A 12,327-nucleotide genomic window follows, 5' to 3' on the forward strand; every position below is an offset into this window, starting at 1 on the left:
ATATAACTATGTGACTGTGGTTCCTGAAGATGCTGATGAAGTTTGTTTTGGGAATAGCAAGATAGCATTGCAAAATCAGTTTAAGAAATTATTTGTATAATTTATACAAATTTATATATAAATATAAAGGTTTATACAAGGCTGTGAGGATTCTATGTAGTTGCAGCCAAGGTGCAGAACCTGAAAAAGATGGTGAAACTTTTTTTAGCTATCTTGCCTACTTGTTTGCTACACTGTACTATGTAGTCTTTTTATTATATCATAGAATAGTTTGGGTGGGAAGGGACCTTAAAGATAATCTAGTTCAAGCCTCCCTGCCCTGGGCAGGGACACCTTCCACTAGCCCAGGTTGCCCAAAGCCCTGTCTGACCTGGCCTTGAACCCTTCCAGGGAGGGGGCAGCCACAGCCTCTCTGGCAACCTGTGCCAGGACCTCACCACCCTCACAGGGAAGAATTTCTTCCTTATATCTAATCTAAATCTACCCTCTTTGAGTTTAAAGCCATTACCCTTTCTCCTACCACTAAGCCCCCTGACAAGTCCCTCCCCCCCTTTCCTGTAGCCCCTTTCAGCCCTGGGAGGCTGCTCTAAGGTCTCCCCGGAGCCTTCTCTTCTCCAGCTGAACCCCCAACTCTCTCAGCCTGTCCTCACAGGGGAGGTGCTCCAGCCCCCTGAGCATCTTCGTAGCCTCCTCTGGCCCCGCTCGAGCAGGTCCGTGTCCTGATGTTGGTGCCTCCAGAGGTGCACCCAACGCTGCAGGGGGGTCTCACGAGAGCAGAGCAGAGGGGGAGAGTCCTCTCCCTCAACCTGCTGGCCATGCTTTCTGGGCTGCGAGTGCACATTGCTGGCTTATATATATAGATTTTATATATTAATATATACACAGACACACACACACATCTCTTACTCTGAGTGACCTTATTAAAGACTATGCATTACCGCTGGTGATACCCACATTTCAGTGAAGCAGGAGTCATGCATAATTCAGACAGGTGGAAGATAATGGTGTGCTGGGGAAGCAGGTGGCACATCTGATTAAAGCAGCAGATTTGATCTATCGCTGCTGAAATGTGCAGTTTCAATGGTGCTGTTAAATACTTGGTGGCTGCTAGGTAAGTATGACAGAAGGAACTGGACTACTTTTTCCTCAGTCTTTGCTTGGCTACAGAATGTGACCTTTTCTTTCTGACGCAAATGTGCTATTTGTCATGCTTGTCACCTCATGTGAGGCCGTTGTGGTACATTGTGTATTGGGTTAAACCTCACAGTGTTTGAAAGCTGAAACTACTGTGATATCACGAAACTGATTTATTAGGTAGTGCATCTTGTCTTGATTACTCAGCACCTAAAGTCTTTCACCTGTCTTGGCTGTCTCTCAGTTTCTAGATGGAGATTAGCATGTTGGTTTTAATTTATAAAACACTATGTTGCTTGAGCCAAGCCTGAGAAAATGATTGCTCTTTCCCATGAAATGACCCTGGAGTCCTTTTTGGTGAAAATGATGGCATCTTGTAAACTGTGGGGGCACACTTAAGAGATTATGAATGTATTGATCTTTTTAGAGTGGTCTCTTTGGTTGGACCTTTGAGAATTATGCTGGGCTGGATTGTATTTCAAGTAATTCTGAATATTTCAGATCCCTTTTTGCTGATGGTGGCGTTTGGGCTTTTTAGTGAGCTTAGCTATCCTGCTCGACTGGTTGATAAACTATTTTAGTAAAATACTACTGATGTCCCTTTCAGAATTTTGTATTGTTATTAATTGTTAAATGCCTGTCTAGATCGCCTTTGTGTCTAAAAGTGCTTTATGATATATTGCTGGTTTTTATTATTTGCTTGAGCTATAATATTTTCACCTAGTTATTTGGGCCCAATTAATCTTATACCCCAGTTGCTAAACCTATACATTTAACTTGAACTTTTTGGGTTTACTCATGGAAAACACCATGTGCTTCACCCTAATTGTGGTAATTCGTGTTACCTTGCTGTTCTTTTGACAAAGTCTTAATGTGAGACAGCTGGTTTTCTGGATTGTTCATGGATCATGCTTGTTGTGTTTGACTTTATCACTCAATTGTTTTGTTACAAGCCTTTTTTTGTTTCTTTTCTTTAGATTTGAACTTTCTGACTCCAATCTCACTACCCAAAAGCCTCTTGGAATTACTGCACTGTCCCTTGGGACACTGCCACCGCTGCAGCCAGCCTATGTTTACCATTGTCTACCCAAAGCTCTTTCCCTTGAGGGAGACTCCAATGGCAGGATTGCATCAAGGGTAATTATACAGGAAATTACACTGGAGTTTCATTTAGGAAGAAAAACACCTTATGGAACAAAGCATATTCTTAAGGAATTTATTTTAAAACTTAGCAGTCTTTCAGATCTAAAGCCCCTGTCCTATAATTGCATGTAAAAGCTGACAAATCTTTTATTTACAAGACAACCAGAATACTGCTGTTAGCCTGTTTAACAAGAGCTACCACACTTGCCTGTTTCAGACTGCTGTAAGATAGGAAGGGTTTTGATATAATGGGATTGACTTGTTTGTGGTAGAGTAGCACGTGCATGGCACTTCTGTGCCTTGGGAAGGAAATACTACCTAACACCAATACTTCCCCTGATGGTCTCAACCCTGACTTAAGGAGAATGCCACTGTCAAATAAAAGTGCTGTAGGATTAAAGATGGAAAAAAGCTCTAAAGCCAGAGCTTAATTAAAATGTTATGTGGTAAAATACCCTTGCTTTTCTTTCCATGCTAATTAACTTGAGATATGCTGTGGAAGAGTTCTGCACTGTAACATACATTTTGTAGCAATACATCTTTAAAAATACTTCCATTTTTATTGTAGCAGTTGTTACTCTGTCTGCAGGATTCAGAAATCAAGTAGACAGGCCCACACAGACTTCCTGACTTGCTGGTCAGTACAGTCACACAAGGGACTCAAAACTGGCATGTGGTTCAGGGAATATTGCCCTCATATAGATAAAGATTTAAAATATCTTTAAGGTGAGCACTGATTGCTTTGCAGTGATTTTTTCCCTAACCCCTATTAGTGTGAGTTGATACTGTAGCCTACCGTGAGCTGTAATATCAACGAATCCACCCTCTGCAAAGGAAAAGGCTCATTAGAGAAATTTCAACTGATTCTACTTGGACAAAAGTATGGTACTGTTTGAAACCTACTAAAGAAGGTTTAAAGAAAAGTCACTTGGAGTTAAACAAGCCAATGTGATGTTCAGGTTCTTTTTTAGAGAATTCCATTAGTTACAAAGCATATGCCTAAAGGTGGGGAGCAGAAAAGAAAGATGCTTTAAAAAGGAATTTTTCTGAAATTACTTGTTGGTATATATAATGCACAAGAATGCCACTCAGTTTTTGTCCTGCAATAGTTATCTTCCATAAAAATAAGAAACTGCTTCTGTATAGGAAAACCTTGAAGAAAAAAGAGGCTAATTGGTGATTCAGGTTGATGATACTTATTTTCCACAGCTGTATCACAGATTATTGTGCTGTGAGTTTGTGGAATAAAAGGTACCTGATTTGTAAGCAATTCAATTCTATGAAATGAAAGCAGTTTAGGTATGCCAAATCTGGACAGCAGCCAGAAGGCTTCATAAATGTTATTTTGGTAAAGTCATCTTTCTTAGAAAGATTTGATTGTAGAGATTGCCTACTTCAACTTGCCATTCTGTTACACTTCAATCGTATGTTGAAATTCAGTGGATTTCATGTTGAGTACAATAAATTGCTTCCCCATTACAGTCTTAATATTCAGAGTGGCATGAGATGTTATAATCATGCTATAAAGAATATCTTTCATGCATTGAACAGTGTAATGTTCTGAGAAAGTGATGGAAAACTATTTGATGGTTACTAAATCCTTAAATTTTACAAAATAATCCCAATGAGAGAGTTTGGACTGGAGTGCTCTATTTTCTAATTAATTGCTAAGTGTTGTAACTTAGTTAAAGATGGTAGACATATCAGTAGACACCTTTAGGAATTACTGAAGTTGTAACTCAACAAAAACATACTTTGGGGCTCCTCTGGAATACAGCTATATTAAGATTCTAAAATGTTTTAATTGAAAATACACATTTCTGCATGGTTTTCGCTTGTTTAAAAAATAGCTATCATTCCTTCCCTTAGACAAAAATATACTGTGTTCTGCAAAATGCTTCAGTGAATACAGTCTTAAGTAGCTGACATTTGATGCAAATCCACAGAAAATGAGATCTAAACAGGGTAGCCAGACATCCTTATCTTTGTAGCTTGTGCACTTGACATGGTAAGATTATGTGGAATTGTAGAGGTGTGATAGCTGGTTTAGAAAGACACGAAGGACAGGGTTTCATTTATAAAGAGCTTACAGTGACCATGAAAACATGCAGGGTAGGGATCCTGAACATTTGAACAGTACTGATTACCACATGCCACATCCATGCCAGTAACTTCTGTCTGGATTTCTGTACCGCAATCGGTATCCTCTTATAGGAAAGGATAGTTAAGTGTTGAACTGGAGTTCTGCATCTGGAAAAGCACAGATGATGTGAGCACTGGGTAAAGTGTGATTTCTGGGTTAGTAGAAAACATATCTTAACGTTTTTAAAGCAGATATCTAGGTCCCTGCCAGGGTGGGGGCAGGAGGAGGGTCACAGTGAGGCTAGTGTCACACTTTCATGTTGCCACCCCTGCTGTAGTACCTGGCACAGTGTGACAGCACTACCTGTCAGTTGTCCTTTCTGAAGGTCTGGGCCCAGTTTGATCACTGGGCTGAACCAAAGGGCAACACTGGACTTCAGTTATTTCATGCCTACAAGCAGTAATTTAAGAAACACATGAGCAAAGCTGAAGCAAAGAATTACCCAGCTATTTTCCTTTCAGCTGTTAAACCTACTGGCTATAACACTCAGCCACACCCTCCACAGAAAGAAAAACCACATGCTGCTGCTGCTTTAAACTGAAGACTAAGAAGCAAGGAAGGTTTTTGAGAACCCCTGCAGTGTTTCCCTGCCTTTGTATCAGGCATTCATATAGAACAAATGAACCTTCTTTTTCTCAAGTGTCGAGATTGGCTAATCCTGTATTTTACAAACCAGCATATTGTCTGTTGTGGAATGGGGCCAGCAGCTTCAATCTTTACTGACAACTGTTGTTCCCCCCCCCCCCCCTTTTTTTTTTTTCTAGGAGGACAACTGTTAGTTTTGTGGCATACTGCTGCTCCACCCAGTGTCTGCAGACTTTTGACCTACTGAGTTGATAAACATTTAAAACTACTCAGGAGTGCTGCCAGTTTAAAGACGTCGTATCCCATTGGTACTGGAATACTGTGTGTGTGCGCGTGTGCCAAAGCAGCAGAAGTGCCCAGTCGGGAATGCTAAGAGGCACTTAAATCCTGCCCTATCAAATTTGGATGAACTGCAGAAACTTTCGGAAGTGTAAATACCAAGCTTTTAAAAGTATTAACTTCTCTCTCCTCCAAGACAGCATACAAACCAAACAAATTCACAAGCTCTGACTTCAGGATTTCCAGTATATTTCAAATGTGGCTGTCTTCAGGTTGACGCATTGCATCATTTGAGGCAGTTTTCATTCCTCTAACAGGAAAAAAAAAAGGTTCAGTTATGACAAATGAGTTTTCACTTACTCCCCCATCCTCTTCACCCCTATGTCTGAATTCAGATGTATAGATCTAAGCCTACAGAAACCTTTGAAAGATCCCAGTGACTTTCCATGAGAATTTAGCTTTGTTTTCTCCCTCTCCTCTTAATATTTTCCACAACATAGTTATCCCAGTTGTATACTGAGTCTTTGACAGTTAACTGTGGTATTTAAATCCATGTATTAAAAGCAGATCTTTTCTTTCTGGTATCATTAGAAGCCACATTGATTTAATTGGAGTAACTAGGATACGTCTGGAGACTAAAAGATCCTGTTTCAGTAAAGAAGGCTAGTACTAATGCCTACACTAAGTGGTCTTGCTCCAGCATGTTTGAGGGTGTGTTTTCTTTATTTTCATCACTTGAGTTTTTTATTTTTAAAAACACTTCCCCTTTTTCTTCTTTGAGTTCTTCAGGAAGACAACTTTAAGTATCAAATTCACTTTAAAAAAAAAAAAACCAGTAATGTGATAGTAAATCTTTATATTTATTATATTTTTACAATTGCCAATTTGTAGATCTGCAAAGAGTTGGTCTTCATCTAGATTCAGCATTTGGCTGATTCGTGAGTGTGTCAGTGGAGTGTGTGCCTCAGAGAAGGCTGGAAATCCAGGGGGAGGTATGTGTATCTCCATGTCTAGGTATACATGCATACACAGATATCTTCACAGAAGGGGTGTAACACTTGTTTTTGTATATTAATGGCAGATTTAGTGTAAATTTCCCCTCTATCATATTTATGGGAATCCTTTTTAGTTAGATCTTGTTCATTTTCAATAAAGGACAAAGGATGAAAAAAAGGCCCCAAATGCCTGCATGACTAAAATTTTAATTTTAAACTGAAACAGTTTATACAAAATTAGCCCCTCTTGACTTGTTTTGGAATATATAATTTCTTTTAATATAATGTGTTCTTTTTTTTTTTACTTTCTAATTCTTAGGTATAAACTACTTGTTGATTCAGCACAGTGTGCTTCTCTGTGCAGTAGGTAGTTACAAGCTGAAATAGACATGAATGAAACAGTTTGTTATAAAACCTGTAAGATAAAGAGACTTATTTGGTAGTATATTAGCATATGTTGTGGTGAGGTGTGCATACTTTGAAGGGAGGAGGCATTAAAATGTTTTCCTTTTGCCAAAGAAGCATTTGTTCCCGCTGCAGGCTTCCTGGCATCTCTTCAATAAATGGAGTATCTTAAGAGCTTAGAAGAGTACCAAAAAGGCAGTTTTGAGGGTGGAATTTTTAGGTTGTGCATGTTACTTGTAAAAGATTTGCTGGTTTTATTGGGTTGGTTTTAGAGAGTTGAATTAGCATTAAGAAATGTAGAACTTAATCCTTCAGGAATGCAAGTATCATCTACTGTTTAAGAATTGTGAAACTTTCTAAAATAAATCCCATTTATTAAATCTGCTTTGCAGTAGGGGAAAGAGCCATGTCCAGGCAGCCTTTGTACTATTGGATTTCTGGCTCTGTCATTTCACTAATTTGTTTCAATGTTAGTATCCCCAACAGGCCTTCCCACCCAGCGGGGTTTACTGCTGAAGCAGCAAAAGGAATCTTCAGCTTTTTTCCTTCAGTACTATACAGTGGAGATGTAAATTGCCCGTGTTCAGTTGTATCTATATCAGAAATGTGCCTGTGTAGTACAGAATCCATTTCTTTAAATGGCTGTTAAGAAAACTATGGTAGTGTGTTAGAAATATTATTTTTGATAAAATACTCCCATCAGGAATTTTCAGTATTATTTTTACTGTGGCTTCCTCTGCCTTTGAAGGTGTTTTGTTGGAAGTTTATTTGTTCTCCTTTTATAGCAACTTACAGACTTTAAAACACAGTTTATTTCTGAATTCACTCTGTAAATATATTTTAGAGTTCAAATGTCTTGATGAGCTGAAAGACATTGGTGTTTATTTTATTAGGAATCAGATAGTAGGAGTGGAGTCTGATTTTTTTAATTATTTATTTTTTATTCTTCCCATAATCTAATTATTTTTTTATTGAGTTCATATCAGTCTTTTATTATTATCTACAAGTGCAGTTCAGAAGAAATTCTAGTTTGTTCTATAAGCAGGATGAATCTTAACATTTTAATAGATGGTATTTCAAGAATGGAATGTTCAATGAATCGATGACTTAAACACACAGTTGAAGCTAAAATGTCATACCCTATTTTTGTAAAACAAAGAAGAGGAAAGCCAATATATAGACTGAAAATGCAGCTTAAATTCATGTTTCGTTGATTTTAAAACTTTTTTTATATGAACAGTGTTTGTATTCATCTGTATCTTTGGGTGATACTGTTCTAGATTAAAATAACTCCATTCTCACTTGTCCAAATTTTTCTAAAGTTGTTCTACTGTAAGAGTATTTCATAACTAGCTAACATGAGAGCCAGCTATGCAAGTTGCAGAGGGGAGAGGGAGCTTGTTGCTGATGCAACTGTGCATCGCTTGTTTTTCAATACGAGGTGTCACAGTACTTGCACTTCTCTTTAATGCGTTTATGTCTAGGTAATGTTTGATTGCTTGCTCTTGTTCATCAGGTTAGTTCACACTGAGATAAATCTTTCCTTGTACTGCAAAAAATCTCGTTCTAGCAGTTGGAAAAAAAATTACTATTTTTAAAGGGGTTTTTGTTATAAAAGTAGGACTTAACTCTGCTTATGGTGGGAGCAGAAGTTTCTGGTGGTTTTTTTTTTTCTAAGCATTATAAAGAGAAAGGTACAGGAGAGGAGTGAAAGAAAATTAAGTCTTCAACAAATTGATACTGCTATAGAACTTTTTGGAGTAAAGATTAACTCCTAATGTGACGATGGACCACAAGCATAATTTTTGTTGTGGTAACAGGCACCATGTTAATAAAATTGGGACCCTACTGGTTATAGAGATAACTTTTTGTTGCGCCACAACAGAGGAATCTGTTTAAAAATACTACTTGTGTAGTTTTACTGTGGACACTATTACATTTGGAGCACTGTTCTTGGGAACCTTCCTGTTACTCCCCCAGAGGATCAGAAATACAAATGTCCTTTCCTGTGTGAAGAACAAGGTCTCATATCAAGAAGTGTGTATTTTTCTGTTTTGGCCTGATGCTTCTCTTGGGCTCTTATTGAAGTTCATTACAAACCTTCTATTTACTTCATTGCCGTGAGGTTAAGATCTTATACTGAGGAGAGTGGAGCTGTTTATTGCCAAGTTGGCTTCAATTCTTATATATCGAATTCTGCTGAATCCCTTTTTCTGACATGAAGGGAGGATGAGACTGTTCTAACACCCGTGTGGTGACAGCGTGTCAGGTTTTACTGACATCACAGCCAAGCTGAAGACTGGAGAGTGACAAACCTTTCACTAGAGAGGATGACTTTTTTTTGAAGGCCACTCTGACCCTGTCAGAGTGCCACTGGTAACTGAAGAACTTTTTACCTTGATGACAGTGGAGGATGGATCAAGTTTTAATTGATGAGAGAATGTGTTTTACCATCTTTGTGCAAAAACTGGGACAATGACACTGAAGTCCATGCCTGCTGCTAGACAGCCTATCTGCAGCTGAACTTACATAATTCCAAGATGTAACTATCTTTGCCTCTTACCTCCCTCTTAATACTACTCATGTTGTTGCAGAATGTTGTTAGTTAACTTGTGATGGAAGAGACTGAGTAAATTGAATCCAGAATTTTTATTACTTTTTGTATTACAGACCTATTTTGTAAGAGACCAAAGGTCTGGTGGAAAGAAATGGCAAGATTCATGTGAAGTCTTCATTGCTTTTGCTTTTATGTGCCCTTCTTTGGATTATAACTTGAACTTGGATTGCAGCTGAGTTCATTCTATGTCTGTTGAAAGCATATGTGTATTGGTTTTTTGCTCTGTATTAATCAAATGTCACTTAGTGTGAAGGTGAGCTTGCTAGATGTTTTATTTAAAGTTAGCAGTGCAATTTATTGTATGTGCTTGTTAATAAACTATATTTTTGGATAGAATTACAGTCTATTAAAATTAACTTTTTTGCTCCTGGGCCTATTAAGGTATGTTTAGGATGTAGCATTTAATTTACATTTCAGTTCATTTTCATAGTAATTAGCTAATAAGTTTCTTGTCCCGAGGCTGCAGAGATGGGGTGAAGACGCCTCTTAAACCACTACCAAGCCCAAAACACCAATTCACTTAATCCCTTTGTCTCAGAAGATGTAGTTCACTTGATCTTGCATGACAGAAACAAAATCCATATGGAAACATTACTTTAGACCATTCTATGGATTGATCAAAAGAAAAATAATTTTCAATAGGGCTGTATTAAGTGCCACCCTGCTGGTCCATAGATGTGGCTGCAGTTCATGTATTATTTACTCAGCAGCATTCAGCAGCTCTTTTCCCCTCATCTAACAGATATCACAGGAACAAGGTTGCCAAAAATAAGTAGAAATTAAGCATCTGTTTTTCCAGTTATTTCACTCCTTGCTGTGCAGCGTTTTGCTTCAGTCAGAGCTGCTGCTCTGTATCTGAGTTCTTTTGAGTTGGATGCTGTCTGAATTACCGTGTGTGTATTGGGTGAATACTAGCATATCCATTCTTAATTGAGACCTAGGTTGGTCAAGGTGACTCTGAATGTCAGTTACAACAGATGCCTGGAAGGGTTTAGATACCATTCAGCTTGTTTGCTACTACGTTTACAATGACTTGCCCTTTCAGTATTTTACAAAAGACAACATAAATTTTCCTACCCTTGCAATGTAGGTAACCTCTGTTTGTGAGGCAGCAGGGGGAGGATGCAAGGCCCTTCAGCGAGAAGGGGCAGAGAACAACCCTTAACCTATAACTTTTACCAACCACGGCTGTCTCCCTTATGAATTAGAAAGAAAGAAATGGGAGAGCTTAACATCCTTTTCCTTTGCAATTAAAAGTACTTGGCATAAATGCAAGCTAAGTGGAAACTTCAGTGGCTGAATAATGCTATTGTATGCAGGAAATGAGAGGAGCTGAGATCTCACTTGGAAAGGCACTGGATGTTTTGTGACTTCCAAGCCAAGATTTAGGGCTGTTCTGTGTCGTGACATTTTGGCAACTTGAGAGCCAAATTGAAGCACTGCACCTGTGCCCCCCAACTTCAGTGATCACTGAATATTGCAGTAGAGCCCTCTCTATTCTGCACTGAAGAATCCTACCAGTATTCCGTGTAGCTGGCTCAGGAGACTGGGAGTGGCCATTTATAACTATTAGATTTCTGTCTGCTACTTCAGCAAGAAAGAGAGCAAGAGTTGACCGAATGCTTTCTTTATCTTTTGACATTTTAAATAGTAAAACCCTCACAGGATGCTTTTTCAGCACCCATTATGCCCTTCAGACATCTCTAGCTCCCAGGCAAAAGACCTTGACGCATCTGTGAGATCTTCAGTCTCAAGAATGAAAGCAGTTCTCTTGTTGGAGGTGCTGAAGTGATTTGACTTTCTGATGATGCCTTCCAAGTGGCAATCAAGGGCTAATTTCTCAAGTATCCTGATGCTCTTTTGTATGTTCATGAGGAATGTAAATATTGACTGGCTCTTCTGTCAAAGAAAGCTGTCAGTCGTGGATGGCTGTTCTGTTGCTAAATATGACTACAGCCGCAGTACGAGGAACGACAGCATGAGGACCGGTGCATTGAAGGTGTTCTGCTGTCATTTTCTGTGGACTTCATGAAGTTATGAGGTTTAATTTTTTTTTCTTCAGATCAATCGAGAAAGCTTTCTTGTAATGTAAAATGCAATACTGCATTTGTTTATTGATTGGTGCTATGAATGTTCTCTAAGTGCACTTTTATAACAGTGAATCAAGCTATTTAGTAAGAAAGCAAAAAATGCATTGTTACATTCCAGTTTCATGCAGGTAAGGTCTACTGGAAGACTAATGTTTTGTTTAAGAATGAAAAACAGCTAAGGTACATAATCCATGATAAAATGAAGATATGGTCAAAAGATACTGATGACATTGCCTAGCTCTTACGGAAAAATACGTTTAAAAAGGTAACCAATGTTCCTTTTAGGGGCAGGTATTAACTATGGTGGTACCAAATATGCCCCGTTCTGCTTTTGTTGATCAATTTTCTGGCTCCTTGTAGCTATTACATCAATTTTATTATGTTTCTCTTATACTTTAGAGTTCTAACCATTGATTTTTACAGTTAAAGCAATTAGAAGAATCAAGCTGAATATTCTTGGGTCAGTTTGTGATAACTGTGATTGCTTCCCTGGCACTGAAGTTTTGAAACAGTCTGAGCATGGACTTAAATTTGGCTGCCTTTGCTTCTGCCCTGTCTCTGTTGGCTCTCTAATTTCATTTTGTGAAAGGCCAAATCAATGTAGATGATACATGAAGAGAAGAACTACCAAGAAAAACAGCTTTAACTTGATTCAGAAAGCCTATCTTGGAATAGGGCTGGCAAGGTCTCCTATATGAATTCTAGGTAAGTGCTCATTTTAAAGAAAGATGAAGAACAGTGAGTTTTGCAGGCAATGGAGAACCCCATGTCTAAAAATACCAGAATTAATTATTCTCTATATTCACACCTTACTGTTCTGTATCTTTGTTTCTATAAAAAACAAGTAACTGCCACAACAGGGAGTTAGTTTGTACCTTATATCTTCGTAGAATTAAGATTGATTTTATACTTATACGCTCATTACTCTCACAGTGT

The 12,327-nt window shown here is 38.4% G+C and overlaps 1 protein-coding gene across 2 annotated transcripts in view; it reads left to right on the forward strand.

The window, feature by feature from the left end:
* LRRC28 (leucine rich repeat containing 28) overlaps positions 1 to 6,119 on the forward strand; it is a 51,268-nt gene extending 45,149 nt beyond the window's left edge. For both annotated transcript variants that reach the window (XM_074916949.1, XM_074916950.1), the window contains 2 exons: positions 2,112 to 2,271; positions 5,185 to 6,119. In XM_074916949.1, the coding sequence (XP_074773050.1) occupies positions 2,112 to 2,271; positions 5,185 to 5,257 (233 nt within the window). In that variant the 3' untranslated portion in view covers positions 5,258 to 6,119. The remainder of the gene's footprint in view (positions 1 to 2,111; positions 2,272 to 5,184) is intronic.
* The last annotated feature ends 6,208 nt before the right edge of the window (positions 6,120 to 12,327 follow it).

The sequence above is a fragment of the Athene noctua genome, chromosome 13, assembly GCF_965140245.1.
Source record: "Athene noctua chromosome 13, bAthNoc1.hap1.1, whole genome shotgun sequence".
Taxonomy (NCBI): Eukaryota; Metazoa; Chordata; class Aves; order Strigiformes; family Strigidae; genus Athene; species Athene noctua.